The sequence below is a fragment of the Sorex fumeus genome, unplaced genomic scaffold, assembly GCF_029834395.1.
Source record: "Sorex fumeus unplaced genomic scaffold, SorFum_2.1 ptg000072l, whole genome shotgun sequence".
Lineage (NCBI taxonomy): Eukaryota > Metazoa > Chordata > Mammalia > Eulipotyphla > Soricidae > Sorex > Sorex fumeus.
This window is the reverse complement of record NW_026606129.1, coordinates 8,303,871-8,330,686: the sequence shown is the minus strand read 5'-3', so window position 1 is coordinate 8,330,686 and position 26,816 is coordinate 8,303,871. Positions and strand designations below refer to the sequence as shown.

General features: G+C 52.2%; 1 protein-coding gene across 12 annotated transcripts in view; it reads right to left on the bottom strand.

Annotated features, from left to right (window-relative positions):
• Positions 1-172: 172 nt before the first annotated feature.
• SETD5 (SET domain containing 5) overlaps positions 173-26,816 on the bottom strand; it is an 83,934-nt gene continuing 57,290 nt past the window's right edge. For 8 of the 12 annotated variants that reach the window (XM_056129747.1, XM_056129749.1, XM_056129743.1 and 5 more), the window contains 9 exons: positions 26,572-26,814; positions 20,430-20,556; positions 8,690-8,937; positions 4,015-4,467; positions 2,302-2,588; positions 1,374-1,507; positions 1,172-1,273; positions 843-922; positions 173-766 (listed from right to left, as the gene is read on the bottom strand). In XM_056129747.1, the coding sequence (XP_055985722.1) occupies positions 188-766; positions 843-922; positions 1,172-1,273; positions 1,374-1,507; positions 2,302-2,588; positions 4,015-4,467; positions 8,690-8,937; positions 20,430-20,556; positions 26,572-26,814 (2,253 nt within the window). In that variant the 3' untranslated portion in view covers positions 173-187. The remainder of the gene's footprint in view (positions 767-842; positions 923-1,171; positions 1,274-1,373; positions 1,508-2,301; positions 2,589-4,014; positions 4,468-8,689; positions 8,938-20,429; positions 20,557-26,571; positions 26,815-26,816) is intronic. The other 4 variants (XM_056129752.1, XM_056129754.1, XM_056129750.1 and 1 more) reach the window with 1 other exon arrangement.

Genomic DNA, 26,816 nt, shown 5'->3' with positions numbered 1-26,816 from the left:
CAAGATCTCCACCTTTCCCCCGGCCAGCGCCGGCCGCGAGCACAAGTCCTGTTTCTTGTCGACCGGCCCCTGCCCCGGGCCCTGGGCCCCGGCGCCCCCGCAGCGAGCGAGCGGGCGGGCGGCCGTCCCGGGCTCGCGGCGGCTGGAAGGAAGCAGCTGTGGGCTCGTCCCGCCCAAGTGCCCGCGCCTAGGAGAGGCCTGTGTGCGTCTCGACGCCGGAGCCCGCGAGCGGCTGCAGCCGGTAGGGGTGCAGGCCCCCCGCGCCGCGGTGCGGGTAGTGCTGGGAGCTGGCGGCCGCGGGGGCCCGGGGGGCCGGCTGGGCGGCGGGCGCGCTGATAGTCCGCAAGTCCGACGGCAGCGAGGCCCGAGAGTTCTGGGGGTGGGGGGCGGAACTGGGCGTTCCTGTGCTGGACTGAGAGACGGAGTCTGAGGCGGGGGAGTCGGGGGGCCCCTGCGGGGTCGGGCTAGCAGCGGTGGACGAGCAGCTCCGCCGGGGGAGGCCGCTGCCCGAGTGCGGCTGGCTGCTGTAGTAGCCCGGGGTGCCCGCGAAGGGGGCCGAGTCTGTGGACACGGGGTGGGCGGGGCTGGAGTAGGACGCGGAGGACAGGGAGGACTCGGAGGGGCCGAGGGACGGGGGGTTGCCGGGCCGGAGCGAGGCAGTCCGGAAGCTGTGCCCTGGAGACTGGGTGGGGTGGCCCCGGAAGGGCGAGGAGCCCGGCTGCAGGAGGCTGTGGGGGTCCGTCCGGGGGCTGTCGCACTGCACCAGCTGCGGAGAGGCGGGGAGCGTCCGTGAGCCCGTCCCCGCCGCCGCCCCGCCCCCACCCGGCGCGCAGCCCCCTCACCTGGTAGCCGTAGCGGGAGGGGCTGTACACGGCTCCCCGGGCTGAGCTCAGGCTCTCGGGGCCCTCGGCGTCTGTGGGGTCTGCCGGGAACGGACACTCAGAGAAGTGCTGCCGCCGCTCGCGAGCCACCAGCGCCCCCTCCACCCGCTGCTCTCTGGGGACGGCCCGAGTGGGCGAAGCGTGAGCACTGCGGGCTAAGCTGCAAACACCCGATCTGGCCTTTTGGGTCTGGGTCACACCCGCGGTGCTCAGGGGCTCCTCCTGGCCCTGCGCTCAGGAATCACTCCTGGCGGCGCTCGGGGAACCGTATAGGATCCCGGGGATCGAACCTGGGTCAGCCGCATGCAAGGCGAGCGCCCTCCCCGCTGTACTATCTCTCAGGCCCCTGACTTGTCTCCTTTCCTCTTCGTCCTTTAAGGTAGATTTCCAGGCTTTGGAAAGACGAGTGACAGATGAGTAGCAGAGCCGAGAGAGCAAAGCGACCGCTACATCTTGCGGCTGCTCCGCGAGTGTGCCGGGCCTGGGGCTCACCTGCGTCCTTCTCGGCGCTCGTGCTCTCCCACGTGGGCGACGGCTCTCCCTTTTGGGTCACCCGCACGCTGTTCCGGAGGGCCTTGGGGATGCTCCCGCCTTCTCGGAGCCGCTCTACTGACGTGGGGACCATCCTGCGGAGGGACAGGCTGTGAGTGGGTGGCACGCAGAGAGCGCCCAGAACCTGCCCACCGAAGCGCCTGCAGAGAGGCACACAGTCACCGCTGGACCACACCCGGGGGCGCTTGTGGCTCAGGACCCCCGGTTTGGGACTTGTTCCCCCACGGAGAGCACGTGCCCAGCCCGCCGAGCAACCCCCAGGTCCTCAAGAAGCGCTTGGTCTTGCTCGGTTGTCTGTGGGTCCCCCAGGTGCGCACAGCCCCCAATCGCTGCTCCCACAGATCACAGAGCACAGGGGCGCCGTCGCGAGGGGACAGTCTAATCGGAGGGAGACACACGCAGCGGCTGCTCCTGCCCCACCTGGCCCGGGCAGTGTCGGACCAACTGTTCGGTCACGAGCTTCACTCACTGGACTCGTATCTCGTGTCTCCTGGATGTCACTCAGGAGTCCGGAACTGCTCTGCCCTCACACTCCCTCGTCCATTCTCTCACTTTCACTCTCACTCGCCGACTCTCTCTTTCTCTCTCCCACACTCTCACTCTCATGACTCACTCACGGGACCCACGTACTGAACGCCAGGACCACGGATCAGGGGTGTCCCCGAAAGCAGCTGAAGGCCTGAGTTCCGTCTCGGGAACAGTGAGGAAACAGAAGAGGCCATTTAGGGCTCGGCCAATAACGCAGAGGACCCGGGCCCAGGGCCAGGCCAGGCCAGGGCCAGGCTCTGCAGCTGCTACCCTGCATCGCCGAAGGTCCCCCGCCAGCGGCACGCTCCTACGCACAGACACGGCCACGAAGGGCACTCACCAGCGGCTGCTGATACTCTCCTGGGGTCTGCAGTGAGACGACGAGCCTCTGGAATCGGTCGGGCTCGCGGCCTCCAAGTGAGACATAGAGGAATGAGACGGGGAGAATTTCTTGTGAGGGGAAGACGGGGTTCGGGACGAGGAGCCCTGCACGCCGGCGTCAGACAGCGAGTTGCCGCCCTGCCCGGCGCCCGCAGACTTGCTCCGGCTCTGCGCAGAGTCGCCGGCCCCTCCCGCGGAGTTCTCCTTGGCTTCCTGTTTCCGCTTGCGATACTCTAGCAGGGACACCTAGAGGGAGCCAGACAGCGCCATTCAGGAGGGACGACGGGCTCTGGCGGGCCGCGCGGGGGAGCCAGGCACCAACGCCCCGACCGCTGCCCTGGGGACGCCTGGGGACGCCCCCCGCCGCCCCACGACCCCTCGTGTGTTGTGCAGATCAGAGAGCACCGTTTGTCCTATAGATAGGAAAACGAGGGAAAGAAACAAACAGTTACCTGTTTATATCTCGGCAAGCTAGTTCTAAGAAAGCAATGTTTGGAAACGTCTCCACTCATCACTTCTCCGCCTCCCCTTCCTAATGCTCACCGGGCGGCCGCCGTCCTCCGGCTCCTTCCCTTCCCGGCTCTTCCCAGTCGCGCTGAGTGTGCGACTCTGCCCCCCACGACCCACTCCGACCGTCTTCCCGGTACAATATTTTGCTTGTTCCCAACTAGCCTGAAACTCTGCTAGGGCAAAGGCCGTGCTAATTTGGCTTTTTCGCTTTAATATGAAACACAGAATTTGGCAACAATTTTTCTGAAACAAACCACGATTTTAATCTCTTCTGCACGAGATAAATGAAAAACAAACGAACACCCCCCCCCCCCCCACAAAGACAAACAAAAAAAAAAACCCCAATGTTGTTTTTCCCTTCTGGTTGCTGCTGTCCACACAACTGTCTTCAAAGCCAATTCAAATGTGTTTTTCTGTCTTGGTTTTTGGGTACCAGCTGGTCGTGCTCAGTCACTCCCGGCAGCGCCAGGTGGGACTCTAAGGGGTGCTGGGAATCAAACCTGGGCTGTCGTGTGCAAGGCAAATGCCCTGCCTGCCACCAGGGAGTGGGAGTGGGGGGTGCCCACCCTGCCTGCTCTGCTCCTACATGCAAGAATCGCTCAGCTTCTGTTGGAGACGCGTGATACCAGTCTCCTTCCTTGAGGTACTCTGGAACATGCATTGCCATGGTAACCAAGCGATGCTCAGACAATGCCACCCCCCCTCCCCGCAGCTACCAGAGCCATTAAGGAAGCCCAGGGAGCACAAGGGCACAAGGCAGATGGGCCGGCAGCCCTGCGGTGTGCTGGCTGTGACCAGAGCGAGCCACACAATTGGCCGACGGGGACGGGAGAAGCCAGCACACGGGAACTGCGCGTGACAGACGCCCAGCACCCCGCCCCCTCCTGGCCGTGCCCGTGCAGCAGCACTCAAGTGGGGATTTCAATTTGCTGAAGAGTCACAAAACCCACCCAGTTCTGCTTAACAGCTCACACAGAGCGCCACGGTCGGCTTTGTTTCACTACGTCGAGAGCAGCGCCATTGAACTGACCCACCCACAGGCTGCACAAGGGCCCAGGAGGGCACTCGCCTTGCATGCAGCCAACCCGGGTTCGATCCCCGGCATCCCATAGGGTCCCCTGAGCACCGACACACAGAAGGGCCTGGAGTGAGAAGTGCTCACCTTCTTCCTCTGGGGGGGGTTCTGGGGTGCGGATGGCAGTCCGTCACAAGCCCTGTCGCCGCCCGGCGACATGGATCCGCGGGAGAGGTCTTTCATAAAACCATGTTCGTATCTGCTGGCAAAGCCCTCGGCAGGGGAGCAATAGCCCCCGTCCAGATGTAGAGGCTTCCGATCCCCGAGCAGGGGGGACCCCCGGTACAGCCCGTCCGCCCGGGGCATAGCGTTCAGCGGGGAGTAGGCGTACATCAGGTTAAACTCGGTCCGAAACGAGGCCTGCTCTGAGTTCCGCCCGTCGCCTGCATTCCTGCTGGGAAAGCCGGTGTCCGCCGCGGCGCCGTGTGCAGCCAGGTCCGAGTGCCCCGCGCTGATGAGGGAGGGCCGGTCGGCGCAGCTGTTAGTGTTCGAGTCCAGGTAGCCCACTTTTGTCAAGTCCAGGTCTTTCCGGTGACAAAGCTGAAAGAACAAGAATCAACGGAGACATGGGACAGGGGGGAAAGGACAAGGCGGAAGGGAAGAGGGGACAGAGCAGAGGAGAGGGTCATTAACGGCTGTCGCGTCCACGCGGCCGACAGTGCTGAGAGCCCCGGGCCTCCCGCCCACGTCTGCCTGGGCAGAACACGGACAGTGGCAGATCAGGGAACTGGCCAGCGCCACTATCCTGCCTCTGAGCCTTACACAGGTCGAGCGAGTCTCCTTCAACGGCATCCACATGACTGCGACTGGCCACCCCGTTAGGGTCACCTGAATCCCGGGATGCTGACAGACGGGGCCGGTCAGGAGGCTTATGGCATTAGTCATGACTACGTTAGGACCGATGGAAGGTGGTGGCGGGGGGTGGGGGGAACAGAAGCAGATGGAAAAATCGAGCTCTTAAGTTACGGGTTCAGGAAAGCGAAGTGGCATCGATGACAGCAAGCAACCAGCTCTACATTCGTGTTTGGTACGAAGTCATTTCTCCTAAAAACTGACAGCTATTCTTCTTCCTCTGTCCTTAACGTGACCCAGGCACCTCACTGCGGACGGCAGCGACGGGAGAGGCCGCCACCGCGCCTCAGCTCCTGTCTGGCTTCGTCACGCCTCAGCGCCAAGCTGTTCTCCCGCTGGGCCACCTGCAGCGGCCTCGTAAGGAGGACGGGGAGCAGAGAGCGCGCCGTGCCGGCCTCGAGGCGAGGCTGGGAGGATCCCTCGAAGCTCAAGAGCCCAGAAACCCCGAGGACCGGAGGAAGGGACTTTCTCAGTTCCGTCCAGATCCATGCACATGCCGGACTCAGTGGCCGTGCAGGATCATTTACTGGCGGAAGTGGCGCTGGTTTCTAAGCCTCGTCGCCCAAGAGACTCACAGGCTTCCTTAAAGCCGGAGCCTGGTGTGCCCACGGCACGAGCTCCTTGTCCACAGCACGCCGACGCGCGGACACGCCAAGGCCAGGGTGACGCCATTCCCCCGCGCACCCAGTGAACTCAGACACAAACTACAGCGAGGCTGAGACTCCCTGCCCGGCAGCGGCTCCATCTGAGGAGTGAAGCCCGCGCCTGCAGCCAAGGGACAAGCTGCGGCTCCCGTTCCCGACAGCCTCAGGCCCTGGGCTCTACCTCCAGCCTCCCTCCCACGTGGCTTCTAGGCTTCTGGATTGCGGCCCTGAACCCCTCAGCAGCCCCCTCCCCCCAACAGCTGCTTCATCTTCCTCCACCTACATCCGGAGTTGAGAGAGATCAGTCACCCGTGAGAAGGGCCGCTCCGCTGTGACGGCAGGTCACCCCTCAGCCCATCACCCCAGTCACGCAGCCCCCGGCCTCCCCGCACACTCACTCTCCGATTCCAAGTGACATTGAGATGGTGTGATAACTACCTCGGGTGACAGGGACTCGGGCCTATTCGCAGGGGAACTCTCGGGGGAGGATATGTTCTAGAGGAGGGAAAAGCATCTTGTTACTCATCTACTCAAGAAGCAAAACAAAACAAACAAAAAATAAAAGCAAAGCAAGCATAGGTTGTTAGCCGGCACTTTTTCTTTGGTGGGGGGGTGGGGGCGCGGGGTGGGTCGGGGGAAGAACAAAGATGTGCAAGGGAAACGTTTAATCGCAGAACTCATCTCAGCGAAGAGAATGACTTTGAACATGCTTCCGGGCGTCTCCGGAAGCATTCAAGGGTAAACTTGTTATGACTGCATGCTTGGCGTGAGCATCAAGTGGCTGTCAGTGAAGCGACAGGGAACCTCGTGCCATTCCACTTTTATTTCAGGTGAGAGTTTAGTGGCCGACAGGTGTTAGAGGGACGCCCGGCCTCGACGCCTTCCGAGGGCCCTTCCCTGCACTCGCGCTACCCCAGCCCCGCGGCTCGACCTGCTCCAGCTCTGCTTAGCACGCTGGGGGCCACCTGGGTCCTTCTTTGGGGGAAAAGGCCCAGCTGGCCCTGGCCCTGCGCCCTGCACTGAGAGTGTGCTCGGCTGAGCTCCTCAGGACGAGTCACGGGAGAAATGACTGACGGACACTCCAGCTCACAGACCAGATGGTCCTGGGCAAGATGACACCGAATCTGTCCGCCCCTCACAGTGTTCTCTGATCCCATTCGCATGCTTGGAGGCTCTGTGTCCGAAAATGAAGCAGCCGCCCTGTGGTCAACAGACACTGGGCAGCGGGCTCTGATGGTGCAGGATGATGGAGACAGCATGTCGGGGCAGATCCAGTTACTGCCTGTGCCTGGGTGGGAGACCCCTCGGGCCGCTGCCGTTCACTGAACACGCGGGGAGGGGAGGGTCACTGGTGCCAAGGAGAGGCTGTGCTACGCACGCCCCGAGCTCTGCTTCTGGCCCCACCCAGCAGCTCACCGCTGGTCCCTGCTACTCTCTACTCCTCCCGCGCCACGAGAGAGATCTCTCGCTTTGCCTTTCTTCACAAATATTCCTCCCCCGGGAAGATGAGCGTTATCTGTGACACAGCTTTCCGAGATCTGCCTCATAGTCTTGAATGGAAAAAAGGGATCTCACTTCCTTATGCTCAAATGGAGGGAGGGCATGGTCAAATCTTAATAACAGTCGACTTTCCTTAGATGACAAGAATAAAACAGTAAACAGGTTTAATTCTGGTCACACCTGGAGGTGCTCAGGGACGGAATCTGGGCCCCACAGGGTGAGCGCGCGCTCACGACCCCTCCCCCGGCCTGGGACCGCTGAAGGGGCGGGGCTTCCTAATGCGAAGGCCCCTTGCCCTGCTGACCTGACCGGCTGCCATCATGTTCGACTCTGCGCTACCGGGATGATTTCTGATCTTCCCTTTATCAAGAAAGTATTGTTTCAGTTTGTATGGAGTTCTACTGTTATCCAAAATGCTAGAAAGAGTCTAAGGGGAACGAAACTGGGCTGTTCGAGAGGGTCACTAGCCCCTCAACTCCAATTCACCTTTATCCATACACTCTGAAGCCCCATCTCGTAACCTACAGCGGGAACGCAAGGGCCCTTGGGGGAAGGTCCTTTCACTGACTGCCTGCTGGGTGAAAGGCCCCTGCATCGGCAGCGAGGCCCAAACCAGCAGCACTACTGTCTGGCTAAAGGGCACGACACGGGAGTGTGGTCGAGTGACCCCTAGGAAGCCAACGAAGCCAGCTCCGACCCCCAGCCCAGAGATGCTCTACAAGGCTGCTGCCTGGCCGAGACAGCCACCGCTTTCGGCGGTGTGAGTGCCTGAGGCCAGGCACTTGACGACATTCTCTTGGTCTCATAATACTACAAGGGGGGGGGGGGTGCACTGGATGGAACACTCCCGTTTTTCCAAGAAAACGGAGAGAAATGCAAACCAGGAGCAAAGCTGTTTACAGGCCAGAAGCCAGTATTTTCCCATGAAGGAAGAAACAGATTTAATTACAACTCAAACGTTCAATAAAACAAACAAAACCCTCACATATATTCTATTCATCAAATGTGCTGTCACTGAAACTTAATCAGAATTACTTTTTGAAGTAGTAATCCGGTGACTATAATAAAGTTTCTTTTTCAGTGACGTTTTTGGCCGCGTCTGGAACTGCTCTGGGGGAACACTAAATGCAGGGACTGGACACAGGGGGCTGCGCTGGGGACCATACAGCGAGGGCTGGACACAGGGGCCTGCGTTGAGCCCATGCTCCAATCCTGAGCTTCACCTAAGGCTGGAACAGCCTTTTATAACATGTTTCCACCTGCTTTCTACTTCTCATTCCTAACATACTATTACAAAAAATCCCAAAACCCAACCCCCCCCCCCCCCCAATATATATAGAGAAAAAGATCTCCCATAAACGATGGCCCAATGCATGCTAATGCCTAAGGACACCAGGAGGAAGAACAAGAAAGAGCAACAGGGGAAGACACGTCCCTGACTTAAGTCCTAGAACGGAAGGCACGGGCTGCACACCTGGGCCTCGGGCGGGCGCCAGGAGACTCCTGGCAGCGCCTGGGCCGTGTGGCTGGGCGCGGGGCACCACGTGTGCTGTGGGGCAGTGCCCAGAGCCTGTCTGACAGAGAGCCGTGGCCAGCAGGCAGCAGAGCTCCGGCAGCCCCGACCCGCTGGCCCTGTGCGAGGGAGGAACGCTCTATCGGGGCGCGACAGGTTCCCAACGACCCAGAGCAAATGCCGTCCAACGGGGGATGAGGAGGCACACGATGACTTCCGGATCCAGCACTCCCGACAACCAAGCCCAAATCACCTCGAACTGCAGAGGCGTGTTGCAGCGGCTGGCGGTGGTCAGCGAGGCCACGGGCGAGAACAGGAGGCTGTAGCCGTTGCGACACTCGTCCTCCCCGGGGTGGGCCGGGCCAGGCCTGCTCCGCTGGGGGCTCTTGGAGTCGGCGTTCGGAGGGGGCGGCGTGACGGGAGAGAGAGGCTGCAGTAACTTGGTGACGTTCTGCTCCATCAGGTAGCGCGACTTCCATTTCTTTAAGGGGCTTAGCAGGTCTGGGAAACACAAAGGGGGAAGGCTGAGCGGCCAGGGGAGAGGGGGGTTCTGGCGCGACGCCCTCAAACCAGCCCTCCCAGCCCCCCAGCCGAACCGCAGCCCATCAACGCCAGGAACCATCGCTCAGAGAAACAGAGAAGCTCTGAACGGCTGATACCTGGGGCAAACGGTCTCTCCAGAGGAAAATTAACTTTATTTTTCTGGGTTTGTTTTTGGGCTACACCTGGCGGTGCTCAGGGCTTACATCTGGCTCTATGCTCAGGGATCACTCCTGGGGCTTCAGGGACCATGCGGGACGCCAGAGCCCGAACCTGCTGTACTCTAACTCTTTTTTTTTTTTGGCTTTTTTGGGTCACACCCGGCGATGCTCAGGGGTTAGTCCTGGCTCTGCTGCACTCAGGAACTGCTCCTGGTGGTGCTCAGGGGTCCATGTGGGATGCTGGGTATCAGATCCACTTTGGCCGTGTGCAAGTCAAACGCCCCCACCCTCCGCCCCCGCTGTACTATCTCTCCAGGCCCTGTACTCTATCTCCAGCTCCAGAAAAGAAACGTTTTTTTTTCTTTAAAAAGTTTCTTTCTCAATCTCCAGCAGTCAAAATCATCCTCTGCCAACATCTTAGTTATCAACTCAAGCCAAAACACACATCCTTCTTTCTCAAACCAAAATCCTACTTTTACTTAATAGTTTAAAGGCATTTGTTCATTTAATACTAGAATATGGGAACTGCTGAACTAGATACGTGGGGGAAATTATCACATAAGAGTTTTACCAGAGAAAATACACATAAGCCACATGTAATGCCTCAATAGAGGTGATTATACTGCTTCTGCGTTGGTGAACAATCAGGACGACTTTCAGGCACCGAATAAGTGGCATTTAGCATCAATTACCAGCTTTAGTTAGAAAAACTCCACATATCAATATTAGCATCACCATCATTTTATTTACGTGTTTTGGGTTTGGGGGCCATTCCTGGTGGTACTCAAGGCTTACTCCTAGCGCTGTGCTCAGGAATCACTCCTGGTGGGGCTTGGGGGACCACATGGGGTACTGGGGATCGAGCCTGGGCAGCATACAAAGCAAGCGCCCTGCTGTGGTACGATCTCTCCAGCGCCATCACCTCACTTTAAAGCAGTAAGGACGAAGTCATCGGAATCCCATCTATATTCACAATTCAACTACTAATTCCAAGGGTGGTGAACGAGGCCACTTTTGTCCAGCCTTCAAGGACAAGTTCTGAGATAGCTGTGCTTCAGGAAAATCAACCTGCGGCAGGGATTAGAGGGAGGGAGGCCAATGGGGAAACTGTTTAAAGTCTCTACAATGCGGTCAGCAAAGAATCACGAGGCACTGAGCTAACAGCAGCTACTGAAATGGAGAGGGGGAAAAATCAACGCGAAACACACGGGTGAGGCACATTTTTCTTTCTGTTAACTGAGACTTTTTAACGTTCCTAGATTGGAAGTACATTCGTATTTTCCTTTTGTTCCAGATACTAAGTTTTCTTATTTTCCTTTTCTCCTTTTGAAAAGCGCCTAGGTATAAAAAACAAAACAAACAAACGTGATTTATAACTTATATTTAGAATACTTTTTATATATTTCAAGAATCTCAGACAGTGTCTTGTTACAAAGACTTGCTATACTGCAGGTCTACTACAAACACGTATGTGAGGAAGTTCACTAGGAGGAGCTGGGAAATACAAACAGACGTTGCCCACCCCTCGATCCACTTACAGGTCATTCGGGACACACTTAGCATGAGCTCTCGCCGTGAGCAAAACAGAGCTGATGTTCTACCCTCAACTGAGATTTAGGGACCAATGGGCCAAATTCATGGTCATACTATTACTCATTAATAGTTCCATATTAAAAAACAACAACAACGAAAACAATTCCACTTTTCTATTTTTTTCCCATATCTTACAGTTTTCAACTATGCAAAAATGTCCAAGATAATGTTTATGAACATACCTATACAGACATTTGTTTTCTGGGTTTTGGGGCTACTCCTGGCTCTGAACTTGGAGTCACTCAGTACTCAGGGCACCATGTGGGATGGGGGAGCGAACCCCGGTCAGCTGTGTGCAGGGCAAGGGCCCTCCCCAGGGCACCATCTCTCCAGCCCCAAACACGTCCAGCCGTGCTCAGAGGGAAGTTACTCTTGGCTTTGCACTCGGGAAGCCTGGTTTCTCCGGTTAAACAGGCATATCATTTGTACATAATAACACAACCGCCTAACTTACCAGTGTTTTAGTTTTAGTTTTTGAGCACGACTGGCTGTGCAAGGCTCAGGGTGCAAGAGGTTGGCCAGTGCCAGGCAAGCGCCCACCTGCTGCAATGTCTCTCTGGCCCTTTAACCAACATTTCTTCCAAGCCGGCTGGGGATGTGTGAGCGTGACTTGAAGGATACTTTGTTAAACAGTGATGGTCTTAGTGGGATAATGGACAGCCCAGTGTGAGGGCTAATGTAATCAGTTCTCCCCAGGAAGCAAGATAACTGGTAACTGTTTCCAGACACGTATCAGCACATTTGCTGCACTAATCACCCCCTCTTCCTTCTGGTTTGCTAATAAATTACATGAGCATATTTTTGAAGAGTGAACTATCTTTTATTTTCACATATTTATTTCAAAATATTTACGTTTTTTCATTGTAACATGCTATTCTTCATTTTCTTATAAAGATTTTTATCATCAAACTATAACTGCAAAGAGTATGGTGTGATTTTTGGTGGAAGGAGAGGTATTAATTTGATGAACTGAAATAAAATTTTGGTGTCAATATAATATTCCCTCAAAAGTATGTGCAAGGGGCTGGAGCGATAGCACAGCGGGTAGGGCGTTTGCCTTGCACGCAGCCAACATGGCCGACACAGGTTCGATTCCCAGCATCCCATATGTTCCCCTGAGCACCGCCAGGAGTGATTCCTGAGTGCATGAGCCCCTAAGCATCGCTGGGTGTGACCCAAAAAGCAAAAAAAAAAAAAAAAAAAAAAAAAAAAAAAGTATGTGCAAAAAAAGTAACCTAGTTCTTTTTATCAGCTGAAATGGGCTGTCTTTATTCTGTAGGTCGTATGAAAAACACTACAAATAAGTTCTAGTCCACACTCTACTTTTGTGGAACAATTAACCAATTTTTTTTTTTTTTACTACTTTGACTTTTGGCTCATGCCTGGCCGTGCCCATGGACTATCAGAACCGCAGGACAGAGTCCAGGCTCCCTGACGAGGCCAGCACTGCTACCCACTCTGCTTTCTCTAGCCCAAGTAGTAGATTTTTTAAAAAAAAATTTAGTTTATTTTAATAAAGTTGTTCACAGTAAATTATTACATTTATTATTACAACACCAATCCCACCACCATTATTACAAATACTCCCACCGCCCCCAAAGCCCGCCCTAATTTGTTTTGTATTGCTTGTTATGAATCCGCTAAAAATGATTCAAAAGAGTTTCCATAGAGGAAAGTGTGTGAAGGCGGTTGTAGCTCACCCTGGAGTCACTAAACCAAGTAATATTTTAAACTCAGGTTATAAATCTTAATCAAATTGTCAACAGGGATATAACGCTCCTAAACACCAAAACGGAATCACCTTGAGGTTGTTACAAAGTTGTTCATGACCGAGTTTCAGTTAGGAAAGTCCCAGCATCCAACCCTTCCTTCATTACTGTACATTTCCTGCCACCAGTGTCCCGTTTCTCTCCCCCCGGCCCCCACCCCCAGCCGGCCTCCGACAGGCACTTTTCTTCTCCCTCCCTCCCTCTTTCCCCTTTTCCTTTCAGGCTCTGGTTCGTAATTCGGTTCCCGAAAGGGTATCGTGTGCATCCCTTTACCACCTTCCAGCGCCCGGTTCTTGTCCAGAGGGATCATCTCCCACTATCACTGTCACCGCAGTCCCATCTCTGTCCTAACTGCCTCCCCTCCTCCCCGCACTATGGCAAGCTTCCTACCACAGACCATTCCTCCTAGTTATGGTTCCTATGGTCTGAGGATTATTCTCGCATTATGTTTTTTATGTCTCACAAATGAGTGCAATCATTCTGTGTCACTCTCCTTCTGACTCTGTTTTACTCAGCATGATACTCTCCATGTCCACCCACGTATAAGAAAATTTCATGACTTCATTTTTCTTAATGGTTGCATAGTATTCCACTGTGTAGATGTACCACAGTTTCTTGATCCATTCATCTGTTCTCGGGAACTTGGATTATTTCCAGATTCTGGCTACTGTGAACAGTGCTGCAATGAACACAGAATGCAGACAGCTTTTCTGCAATGTGCTTTGGGCTGCTAGGGTATATTCCCCGGAATGGGATTGCTGGTTCGCATGCAAGCTCAGTTTCTAATTTTTTGAGGAATATCCATATTGTTTTCCCAAAAGGCTGGGCCAGTCGGCGTTCCCACCAGCAGTGAATGAGTGCTTTCCTCCTCACATCTGCATTAGCACTGGTTGTTCTTTTCGTTTTCATGTGCCAGTCTCTGTGGTTTGAAACAAGATCTCATTTTTATTGTGATTTGTAGTGCCCCAATTATTAGTGATATAGAGCATTTTTTCATGTGCCTTTTGGCCATTTGTTTTTATTCTTTGAGGAGGTTCCTGTTCATCTTTTGGCCCCTTTTTTTGGATGGGATTAGATTTTTTTTTTCTTGTAAAATTCTACTAGTGCCTTATATTTTTTGGTGATGTATTAGCCCCTTATCAGATAAGTGTTGAACAAAGAATCTCTCCCATTCTGTGGCTGTCGTTGCATCACGGCCACTCTGACCTTTGAAGTGCGAAAGCTTCTTAAGTTTAATGCAGTCCCATTTGCTTGTCTCTGCCTGGCCAGCAATGTTTTATCCTAAAAGATGCGGTTGGCTTCAATGTCACGGAAAGCGTTGCCTACATTTTCCTCTATGTACCTTATGGATTCCGATCTGACACTGGGTCTTTAATTCATTTTGATGTGACACATGTGCATGGCGTTAGAAAGGGATCTGAGTTTATTTCGTTTACATCCCGTGGACTTTGCGAAGCACCGCCTGTTGAAGAGGCTTTCTTTGCTCCACCCAACATTTCCTTTTATTGTAATTAAAACATTTAAAAGACTTTTTTATTGAATCACTGAAATAGACCCTTTTAAAGCTGCTCAGAATGAGGCCTCAGTCATACAGCGTCCGAACACCCATCCCTCCGCCAGTGGACGTTTCCCAGCACCAGGGTCCCCAGGTTCCTTCTCATCACCCCCCACCCCCAGCCTGCCCCCAGGGCAGGCACTTTTCTTCTCTCTCTTTTTGGGCGTTGCGATTTGCAACACAGATACTGAAAGGTTATTATCCACCTCACATTTCTTGCTTCTTTATCATAAATTCGAAAGTCGTATCTCAATATTCAACTCTGTTTCACTGAATTGAGGGTCGGTCTTTATCCTATTTGTTGTTTTTGGGCTACAAGCAGCAATATTCAGGGGTTACTCCTGGTTGTGCACTCAGAGATGACCCTTGGCAGTGCTTGAGGTCTAGGACTGAGCCTGGGTTGGCTGCACACATGGCAAAAGCCTTACCCACTCCGGGGGATGGAGGGGGAGATGGAGTGGGGGGGTGGGAGGTTACTGGGATCACTGGTGGTGGAGAATGGGCACTGGTGGAGGGGTGGGTACTCGATCGCTGTACAACTGAAACCCAAGCACAAAACTTTGTAAGTTTACAGCTGTTCCTCATGGTGTTCCATTAATAAAAACTAAAAAAAAAAAAGCCTTACCCACTCTTCAGTCCATGCTGTTTAATCGCTACTTTGTAGTACAGTTTGAACTTAGGTTAAGTGATGCCTTCCATCTTTTTCTTCCCAAGAATTGGGGGAGGGGAGTGGAGAAGTTACTGTTTCATATGAATTTCAGGAGTGTCTAATCTATTTCTTTGAAAACTGTCACGGGTATCCATAGAGGGGCTGCACTGAATTTGCACAATACTTTGGGGGAGTATTGCCATTTTAATAATGTTAAATGTTAATGAGCAGGGGGTCTATTTCCATTTCCCTGTGTTCTCTTCAGTTCTTGGAGTCGCATTTTGTAGTTATCTTCGCATAGGTCTTTCACCTCTTTCATTAAGCTGATTCGAGGTATGTGATTTTCTCAGGCACAATTTTGAATGAGATTGTTTTACAATCTTTTTTTTTCCACTTTGTGTGTAAGAAAGCAATGGGCTCCGGCATATTAATTTTTTTCTTATTTTTTTTTCCTTTTTGGGTCTCACCCGGAGATGCTCAGGGGTTACTCCTGGCTCTGCACTCAGGAATTACTCCTGGCAGTGCTCGGGGGACCATATGGGATGCTGGGAATTGAACCCGGGTCGGCCGCGTGCAAGGCAAACGCCCTACCCGCTGTGCTATCACTCCAGCCCCCGGCATATTAATTTTGTAACCTGCAAGTTGCTATATAAATCTCGATTCTAACAGTATCAAGTCGCCTGCAAATAGTGAGAGACCGACCTCTTTGTTTCCTATCTTGTGCCCTCGAGATCACTCTCTTGCCGACTTGCCGGGGGCAAGGACTCCCAGAACTATACTGAACAGGAGTGGAGAGAGCGTCTTGTGCCTGGTCTCAGAGGCAAGGCTTTCAGTTTTCCCTCACCGAGTATGTTTGCTGTGGGCTTGTGGTAAGTGGCTTAAACTATATTGAGGAAAGGTCCTTCCGTTTTATTGAGTTTTCATCATGAATGCATGCTGGATCTTATCAAATACTTTCTCTGCTTATACTGATTTTGCTTTCTTATTGACAGGGTTTATTATGTAGACTGCTCTGTGTATGTTAAACCATCTTTGCATCCCTGGCATGCATCCTACGTAATCAGGCTGTACGATCTCTCCGATGAATTGTTGGATTCTCTTTGCCAGTAATCTGATGAGAAGCCTTGTATTAGCCTATACTTCTCTTTTTCTGTGGTATCTGTTTTTGTATCAGGGTGAAGTTTACTTCATTCAAAGTGTTTCTGTTTCTTTAAATTTCCTGGAAGAGGTTGAAGAGTTTTGGCAGTAGGTCCTTTTTAAAGGTTTGGAAGAATTCACTAGTGAATCCATTTGGACTGGGACTTTAGTTTTTGAGAAGACCTTTGACTACCATTTCAATTTCCTTGCTAGTGTCAGTTTTGTTCAGGTACTCGATAACAACTTGGTTCTGCACTGGCATATTATAGAACTCCAAGAATTTATCCATTTCTTTTAGCATGAATATTTTTTCTGGCACGAAGATTCTCAAAGTAATCTCTGAGGATCATCTGAATTTCTCTGGTGTCTGCTGTAATGTTCCCTTTTCATTTCTGATTTGGTTTTTCAGCCCCCCCGCCCCCCCCCCGGTAATCTAGTGGTTTATCAAGCTAGTTTACTTGACCTGATACTCTTACTACAAATTCATTCTCTCAATCTATCAGTACAATACTAATTCAAATATGATATAAAGAAACATTATTTACGCAAATCGATTTTCTACAAAATTTCAATTTTTCTAGAGTTTGTATTGGCAAAGATCTAATTCCACCACATATACATGTCTAGTGGTCTTGGGACGGACCCCACAGTGCTCAGGTCTTTCTGCTGGCCCCGCGGACAGGGCTCACTCCTGTCTACTAGGGAAGGGGATGTTACTTACTGGGAATCAAGCTTTAATACATGCAAGAAGGGCCTGACTTTCCTGTTCTGTTTTTAGGTCACACCCCGCAGTGCTCAGAACTTCCTCCTGGCTCTGCACCCAGGAATCACTCCTGGTGTGGAGGAGGAGACATGTGGGATGCCAGGGATCGAACCTGGGTCGGCTGTGTGCACGGCAAGCGCCCTCCCCTCTGTATTTTCATTACAGATAATACAGATAATAATGTATTATCATTACCTATCTCTTTTTCGCCACTCACGTAAAACTTGCAAAATAATTTATCCTCCACTATCATTTTATTTTGCCTATTGCCCTCTGTTTCATATTCACATACATTTTTGCGGCAATGACCACTGAGCTTGTACCTGGCCCTGATAAGTATCTTCTCAGAGTAACTTCGAGGTCCTATAATCGAACCTCAGAAACAAACTCGTTTCCCCAAGTATGAGTGGTGCTAGCTGTCACTGTCCAACAACCTTCCATCGTCATCGCATGCACAAGTCCATTCTGGTTGGTAGATTACAAGTGACATCCCCACTCTTCACCCCGAAAAGCTCAGAACGATTCTGATGCTCTTTGAAGCCAGAGAGTGCATTTATTGTTCCCGTCAAGGAACATGGAACTTCATTTCCTCAGTAACGGCTTATGCTTATGCCTCACTAGTTGCAAGTCTGACGAGGAGGGGTCGAGAGAGAAGGCGGTAGGCTGGAGTCAAGCATTCCAGAGATGTCCCCAACCACTGCTGTGTGTGACCCCAGAGCAAAAACTCAAAAAGAAGTTGGGTTGAAAAAAAAGTTCATTTTCTTAACAGTTAAATACTATTAAATTTTCACCTAGGTAGCTAGCAATTATACCTCACAATGGCTAACTCTGAGCTCTGAAGTTCGTCGGTGAGGCTCTCCTAGACACAGACACCGACACCGACCATACCTTGCCCCTGTCAGGACAATTCCATAAAACTTGAGCTGTCGGAAACTTCAGAACGTTTACTTATTCTCTGTATAGTTAACTGTGGTGATGAATTCGGGGGTGCAGAGGTGGTGAGTATTGGGATTTCACACTGGCTTTGTCACATTTACACTTGGGACTGGGCCAAGGCCCTGTAAGCAGGGGCTTGACCAATGGCTACATCACTGACACTGTAACTCAGAATCTTCAATGTACCTGAATTCTCTTTCTTTGGTCTTTGGGCCACACCCAGTGATGCTCAGGGCTTATTCCTGGCTCTGTGCTCAGTACTCACTCCTGGCAGTGCTCTGGGACCACATGGGATGCTGGGGATCGAACTTGGGTCAGCCATGTGCAAGAAAAAAATCCTACCAGTTTACTCTTGCTCCGCCTGGTAGCTATATCATTTCTGTAAATGGTCCATGAATTATCCTTAATTAACAGCATTCAGTACAGAATGAAAGAGCAGAATTTCTAGCTTGGGATTTGATACTCTGAGCAAATACCATACATTTTACAACCAGAACTGAATTTTTTTTTTTTTTTTTTTTGGTGCATGGGGGATGGCTTGGGCTGGAGCAACAGCACAGTGGGTAGGACGTTTGCTTTGCACACGGCTGACCTGGCAGACCTGAGTTCGATTCCTCCTCCCCTCTCGGAGAGCCCGGCAAGCTACCGAGAGTATCTCACCTGCACAGCAGAGCCTGGCAAGCTCCCCGCGGCGTATTCGATATGCCAAACACAGTAACAACAAGTCTCACAATGGAGATGTTACTGGGCCGGTTCGAACAAATCAATGAGCAATGGGACGACAGTGCTATTTGCATGGGGGATGGTTTGGGCCACACCCAGCAATGCTCAGGAATCATTCCTAGCGGGGTCCGGGGACCCATATGGGATCAAGCCAAGGTTACCTGCATGTGAGCTGAGAGCCCCCGGCAGCATCACTATGTTGATTCACAGACGTGGCCAAGACTGTCACAAAGGGCCCGATCTCAGAGTTAGGGAAAGGCAGGCCGGTTCATCAGGCCAGCTCACTCAGCCTCTATTATAATAATCAATCCTTGTTGCTTTGTTTGGCTTTGCAGTGCCCAGGGACGTCTCCTGGCAGGGCTCTGGGGACCGTGTGCGGTGCCAGAGCTGGCACCCGGACTGGCACCCCAGTTGGCTGCATGGAAAGCCAGAGCCTTAACCTCTGTGCTGTGGCCAGCTCCATGCCCCACTTTCTAGATGCAAGTCTCCTTGGTCTTCCTACCGACACAAAGCACGGCTCCTGATTTATACTGACTAGCAGGATACCATGCTGCTCGCGCGAGTCCTTCAGGGCAAGGTGTGTCTGTGGAACGCTTCCCACTGCTTACGCTTGGAGCAGAAGCAGCTGAACAAAAGCTGGTGGCTAACAATTCTAATTTCATTCCAATCAGGGCAGGTAGTAACAAAAACACTTCCCTGGCCAGTCTTTGCTTGTCAGGACACGACTGCACACAACCTGCTTTTCTTGAATGCAAACACACACACACACACACATACACACGCGCGTGCGCGCAACTGCACACCCACGCATCCACAGCCTCCGCCCAGGATTTGTGTGTATATCTGACACAAGATTTCCCGAGCTTAAATACACATACATAGCACATATGCGCACACCCCTCCTCCACCCATGATTTGTATACATATTTCAGACAAGAGCTCCCAAACTCATATACACACACCACAAGTAAAAATGTTCATTTGTGGACATATTTGAGATATGATTTCAGTGAAGTTAACCAGAGATAAAAAAATAAAAAAAATGGGGGCCGGAGCAATAGCACAGCAGACAGGGCGTTTGCCTTGCACGCAGCTGACCTGAGTTCGATTCCCAGCATCCTATATGGTTCCCTGAGCATCGCCAGGAGGAATTTTTGAGTGCAGAGCCAGGAATGACCCCCGTGCACTGCCAGATGTGACCCCCCCCAAAAAAAGAACACACAACCAAAACTACGTAAATCACACGGATCTTCCCTTTCTCCAAATACAGGATCATAAAGAGCTTACATTCTGAGGGGAAGGGCCACACCCACGGGTGCCTGGGTGTTATTTCTGACTGTGCTGAGGCGTGAGCCCTGGCTGTGTTTGAAGGGCCATAGGTGGTGCTGGGGATTCAAACCCAGGACCTCTGAGTGCAAGGCAAGCACCTCACCTGTGTACTATCTCTCCAGCCCACCTATACAGAACTTCTATAAACCAGATTGCATCAGTAGAAGTCATTCTCAGAAGACATTCTTTAATCCAAGAGTGTCTCCACGTGAGTTACGCAGGCGCAACATAGCTACGCCCCAGGGAGCCCAATGCAGTTCCAACCTTTTTCAGGGTCACTGGGAAAAACAACGGGCCAGGAAGTGTTGGATGACCCTCTTGTCTAAATTTCCTCAGGACTCTGAGCTGGATGAAAGCCTGTGTCTTCTGGAAATAATGCGGCACTGACGGCGCAGCCCGGAGGAGCAGAGCGACAGCCCGAACCACGCGTGGCCATTCCTAGTCTGTGACCACGCATCCTTCACCCAAACTCCCCCCGCCAGGCACCTACGTTTCCGTGCCTTCCTGCATTCTCATAGCCCACTGCTTTACTGGCCTTGTTCCCTCATCAACAGGACAAAGATTCCCTGAACTTACTACTTAAAATGCATCTAACCTTTGAACAACCATTTCTGCTGTTATCTGTATACTGTCTAGTTCCTCTTTGTCGTCCTGGGAAACTGATCCCTGCCTTGAGATCTCTCTCTTCCTCTGTAAAGACAGACGTAAAGTGACTATTTAGAGAACAAGGCTATTCATTAACTTTTGGTAGTAGATTTTTAAAGTAATCATACTGAACAATTTATGGAGGCCTGGAATAATCATTGCTAATGTGATCAGAAAAGCTTGAAATACATACCTGCATTATCTTTGCAGATACTCGAGGAGCTACTTTCATTACTTTGGTATAGGTGCTGAGTTCGAGTCTCTTGGGGTACAGGTGATGTCTGCGTCATACCTTCTTCTAAGGCTTGCTTTATCCAGCGCTATAACAGGGGAAGAATCAGGGAATGATTAGTACTCATTTACAACTACACTTTTTAAGAAGTATCTTTCTATTCCTCTCTTAAACGTATAAACCAAGTCATTCCAGGGTATTAGACGGCTAGAGAGGCAACGGAACATCCATTCTGTTGATTCCACTGTCAAGTACTTTAGGCGGGTGTTTCGGCAGATTATTCTGCCAGGCCAGGCAAAACTGAGAAAATACAGATTCCAAGCAAAAATCAAAACCGACAACAAAAAATGATTCCAATTTAGCTTTCAAAAAGCTTAGAGCACCAAAGCCAAAGGTAAGACGCATGGAGAAAGACGTGGGTCACGGAGAGCAAAACAAAGATACAAAGCAGGCAGGGAGGGAGTGGGCCGGGCATGCGCGGGCTGGCGTGTCCGAGTGGACACGGGCAGGAGTCTCGGACTGGGTGAGAATGAACAGATCTTCGACAAGTCCCAAGTACTCCCCGGCGGGCTGGACTCTGAGCTGTCTCCTCCTATCAAGCAACCGGGTAAACTATGTACCAAGAACGCCAATTACCACAATAAATACCCTTCTGCTGAAGTCAAGAACAGAAGAGAGCCAAAGGGCTTGAATCAGCTGCATTCTGTGTAGTGAATGCTGGAAGTTAGGATGACGAGAAGCAGATTCTGTGAGAAAGCAAGCTTGCACAGATGAGGACGCGGCTGTGTTCAGGGCAAAGCGAAACCTCACTGATTCTGGTCTGAGAAAGGGCTACAGGGTTCTCACTCATTGGAGTATCTCTCCCTTTCCAACACGATACTGATTAGAGGCTTTTGGGGGCTGTTTTGTTTTGAGGCCATACCAGGCAGTGTTCAAGGCTTACTCCTGGCTCTGTGCTCAGGGCTCACTCCTGGCACCTGGGCCTTCAGCTGGGCTTGGCAGGATTCTATGGCTCACAAAGAGATTAAGTTTTGGTAAACACCAAATTCAGAGTCAGAATCCCCCCAAACACAACAGCAGAGGGGACTACAACCCTACATCTTTAGAGAACCAATAGTAGATGCAATGTTCTTCACCAAAGAAAGTCAGTGATGAGCAGTTTCACGGCACGTGAAATAATACTGGACCCCTACGATGCAGAGGACCAGATCACAGACCAGATGCAGAGGCAAGCCCAGACCACAGATGGGCTCCAGCACAGAACGCCGTGAGCACATCACCAGCGGAGACTCCAAAGAGGCCCTCTGGTCGCCTGGATACAGAGCTCCAGGGACAGGCAGGGAGGGCGAAGGCCGAGAGCCTGTGACGCACACCTGGAGGGAAGCGGCCCCCTTCCGAGCAGGTGAGCAGCCTCACGTGGGCTCCTGTCTCTGGCCCAAGAAGCTCACTTCCTGTAGTCGGGTACCCAGCAGATGCACTGTGAAATACGTGTATGTGACAACTACGACAGAGGAAAATGGACCGGGCCAGGGCACTCGGGACGAGGTCGGCTGCGCTTCCCTAGAGCAGAGCCAGCCAATGCCAGCAAAGCCATCCGCTGAGACCGTCTGGGCCGAGGAGAACACAAACGTCGGCCGGATCCAAGTCTCAATCACCTCTATGAATAATGAATTAACTTCAGAGCTCCTCATAATTCCAGAACCATCCCGGGCCCTGGAGTTCTTTACGCAACAACTATTCCAACATCACAAAAAACTTGCCTCCTTCTGAAGCTCTGTATTACAGCTTTAAGATACTTTAAATTTTTAATTCTCTCTCCAGAGATGAAGAGCTAAAAATGCTTTAAAAGGACTCGTTAGGGGCTGGAGTGACCGCACAGTGGGTTGGGCTTGCCTTGCTCAAAGCCATCCCAGGTTTGATCCTCAACCACACACAGTTCCCCAACACCCCCGGGAGTAACCCCCGAGCATCGCAGGGCGAGGCGAAACAGTCATTAGTCTGGGGAAAGAGCAAAGCAGCATTCAGGATCTGGAGTCCAAAGATCCGGCTGTGCCTCCTTCTTGGCCGAGCCCGGCCTAACTCTGGGCAGCTCACTGAACGCTTTACCAGGTCATAAGGGCGAAGAGAGCTGGTTCACGTGGAGAAAGAGGCCACACGGCAGGAGGCTCAGCGAGGGCTTGTTCAGTGGAGACTAGAGCTGGGTGCTCAGGCGCACGCTCGGGCCGTGAAGGGCCGGCTGAGGCCTCGCACGTAGCCCCACGCTCGGGCCCTCACCCTCATCCTCGCCTTGGGCCGTGGGGTTTCTTCTCCAGGATGGTTTGACTGGGTTTCTAAGAAATCCCGGAGATCAAACAGCCCACAAACATGATCACAAGGGTGAGCCGAGCGGGGAACAGGACAGACCCCGAAGGCTTCCTTTCCGAAGTGAGTGAGGGCAGCGCTGACAAAGGGCGCAGAGCAGGCTTCGTAAGAACTATGATTCAATTTAATACAGAAACGCCGGGAGCATCAGGAAGCATCTGGGTGCAAACATATATATAAAACCGGACACTTCCCTCATCCTCATGAGAAGATGCCCCCTTTAACCAGAAAAGACCAGCAGCCTAGTAGTGAAACACACCCTCAAACTATTTCCGCAGAAGTAGCTTTTTTCTCTCCAGTCTATTGTTCTGGGGGGCTCTGTTTTCTGGGCCACACCTGTCGGTGCAAGAGCTTACTCCTGGCTCTGAGCTCAGGGGTGCCGTGTGCAATGCCAACATCCTCCCGGCTTGCACTATTTCTCCGGACCCTTGCCCATCTATTTCATCTATGACCTTCCTCTGGTTCTTTTTTTCTTCAGAAATGCATTATAATTTTGCTTAATTGGGAAATGTTCTTTACGTCCCTGTGCTTGAGTCCTTTCTGACCAATAGGAAAAGAATTCTATTCCATTCTCATCCAGGATCAAGCTGATTTCAATCTCTGGATGAAAAACCCAACTTCACTAATTATGCCAAATAAAAGCTATCTTTGCATAAGGCATACGACACGTTAATAAGTATTAAAGCCGCGATTTACAATAATTCACATCTAAAATAATCTTAAAAGACCTAATTTAAGCCAGAATCTTGCTATTATCATTCAGCATACACAGCTTGAATTCTTCTAAACCTATGACGACACCGGGATAATGCCTGCGCAAAGCCTATTGAAGGCAAGATGGAGCACGGTCAGGCCACTCACGGGACAGAACAGGGGTGAACTACGTGGGGCTGCTACTTACAAGGGGGAGAGATCAGTGCAGTCCCGAGACCTCCACTGCGAACCGCACGCGCCTCTGAGCTGGACTTTCTACCACCAGATTTCTACACAACTAAAAAAACCCCATTTTTAAATTTCATGGGACTCATGGGAAAAGCAATATACAAAGATCATAACTGGGCCCAAGAGGACCCAGATGGCTTTACCACAACAGGCCAGTCTAGTCTATCACTTAAGACTTCACCATTCACCTTCAGCATTTGTCCACCCTTCCGGAGGGGCAGGAAGAGGCTCTACACTAAATGGCTCGATGGGATGCGTCAACGGGCATCCTAAGTCTAGCACTATGTTCAGACAAAGGCAGAAGAAAAGGTAAGCTGTAATTTATTTATTTTGGGGCCGTACAAAGTGGTGCTCAGGGGACAAAATGGGGTGCCAGAAACCAGCCCAGGCCAGCAGCGTGGAAGGCAGACGCCTGACCTGCTGTACTTTCTCTCCAGCCCCTGTGAGTTGGTCCTCTTTTGTATCTGGCCACATCCAGCAGTGCTCAGGGCACACCCGTCTCCACACTCAGGAATCATTTCTGGGGGAGATGGGGAGACCCTCTGGGGAGGCTGGCTGGAAACCGGGTTTCGCAGTGTGCACGGCAAGCCCCTGCCCGCTGGACTATCTCCCCAGCCCCCGTGAGTCGTTACTGTTACTGACAGACTGGACCGAGCTCTGCGTGCCACACCGGAGTCCACGCGACTGCAGCAGTTACCGCAGGAGAGAGGATGCGAACATGCAGCAGTTTCCCTCCTGCCCAGAGACGCCCAGGGCCCAAGGGATAAGGGGGCCGGTTTGTAAGAAACCATCTTCAGAGAATCTGGTCCCCTTTCATCACTTAAGCAAACTGCCAGCCCTCTCTTTCCGATGAGCGCGGCCTCTGAGGTCATCTGTGTCAACGGCATCACCCACAAGTCCTTTTGGAAAAGATCTCAAGGTCGCTTTTCTCCCTCTTTTTTAAATGCAGGAGTACTGCTATGTATTCAGCCACCGATTAGCTGATTATGAATTGGGCATGAACTCCACCTTACTCCCCCCCCATTTTTTATAATTTTATTTATTGAATCACCGTGAGAGCGGTTACAGAACTTTCGGGTTTAAATCTCGGTCATACAATGAAACACCCGTCCCTTCACCAGTGCCCATTTTCCATCCCCCAAACCCCTAGTATACCCCCATCCCACACCCTCCCCCTACCTGTAGGGCAGATGATTTCCACATTACTCTCTCTCTACTTTAATTACATTCAGTATTTTGACACCAGACCCACCATTATTATTTGGACTTTTACCCCAACATTCAGATCTGCTGAAAAGGCAACAGTAGACAATCTGTATCCTATTGCTGGTTATGAATAACATATGATGTCGCGTGGCTGCAGCGTGTGATTTTGAAATTACGAAATTTTAACAATTAAATCCGGAGGGATTTCTGCCAAAACCTGCTGGGTTCCGAGATTTGTTCCCGAGTTTCTTGGATCATGGCCGTTAAGCAGCTTGATAAAGACCCAGAAAGGCCATTTGTGGGCGGCGACACGGGGTCTCGTTGGGACAGGGAGGAAAGGGCTGGCACCACCCCCATCCCGTGAAGCCCCACGTGTCTCGTCACTGAGAGCCCAAACCTGACTGTCCAACGGCCTCTGGAGGATGGTGGCCACCAAGCTGCCTAGGGGCAGCAGGCGGAGGGACAGCACCCTTTCCCCCCCTGGAGTGAAGGCTGCTTTTCTCTTTTTGAGTTCTGGTTAGGAATTTCACCCAAATCGGCCAACAGCGACTCCAATCCTCAGTGAACAAGCGGTCGGGATTTTGTCTTGGGTGTATGGGTCCCCGCTGCCTCCTCCCCTGCGGCCCACAGCTCTCGTGCCCTGCCATCCTCCCTCTGAGGAAGACCTGCTCTTTGGGGACAGCGAAAAGCTTAAGAGTGGAGGAGGGGGGAAGGCCTGCCCGAAGGCGCAGGTCGGAGCAGCGAACAATCTCCAGCAGCATCCTTGGGCACAGAGGCTGGCACTGAGGGAGGCAGCCTGGGGCTTGAGGATAAGAGAAAAGGCACAGACTTGACCTCAAAGTTAGACCCAAGGAAGGGGTGCCCTAGCTTCGAAACGTGAAAACAACCATCTATCTGCGGGAATGAGCTATCCCCAGGAGACGCCGTTGGAAAGTCTTCAGGGCTCCAGGGAATAAGAAAGAGAGCTCCAAAAATAAACAGCCATGAAAAACCACTGCCACTGTCGCCCAAACAGCCGTATCTCCAGAGAGGCAGCGAGGGAGGGCGTTTCAGAGGAGGCTCTGCGGTCCAAACGGAACGGCGGTCCAACTGCTTAATTCCAAGGAACAGAAATTATGCCACTGCAACAGGACTCTTGCCTTGTGCTCAATCATCTGACGACAGTGACGAGGTTAAGTCAAACACTGGTTCCATTTTCTTTAGTTGCTCCAGAGCAGAGGCTTTCAATGGCTGCCCCAAGGCCCCCCATCTCGTGTACCCGGGGTCCAATCTCAGCAGACCGTCCCAAACGGACTTACTATCCAACACCATGAGAGCACCCAGGAGAGAGTCCTTTGTGCCGCGCAGACTCACTCAGCAGTCCTGAGATTTCTCACAGAGACAACAGTGAACCCTGAGCACCAGACACGCAGTCTCTGCCCCACCTCAGTCCACCTGCGGTCTCCTGGCTGGACAACGAACTCTTCAGGAACTCTGGTGGGCAAAGTGTGGCTACCGAGAAAACCGTCAGCTGTGCCGGACGACAGGCACTTCGGGTTCAGAACCAAGCAAAGAGCCAGGCGAGCAGAGCCGTGGCGGGACGCAGGGGACATACCTTCTTACAGGAGCTGAACATGCCGTCAGGCAGAAGCGGCCGGCGTCGCCTCTCGGGGATGAAGGGGGAGCCGAAGCGAATGTAGTGTTTGGGGGTGGTGCAGATGAGGGGGGAATGGACCAGGCCGGGCAGCATGTTCAGAGTCGTGGCCAGGACAGTTGGGTCCGTGGTGATGCGCAGGGGACACTCCACGGGGCACTCCTGCTTCTCCGCTTTGTCGTTCAACCACTCGGTCACAAGGTACT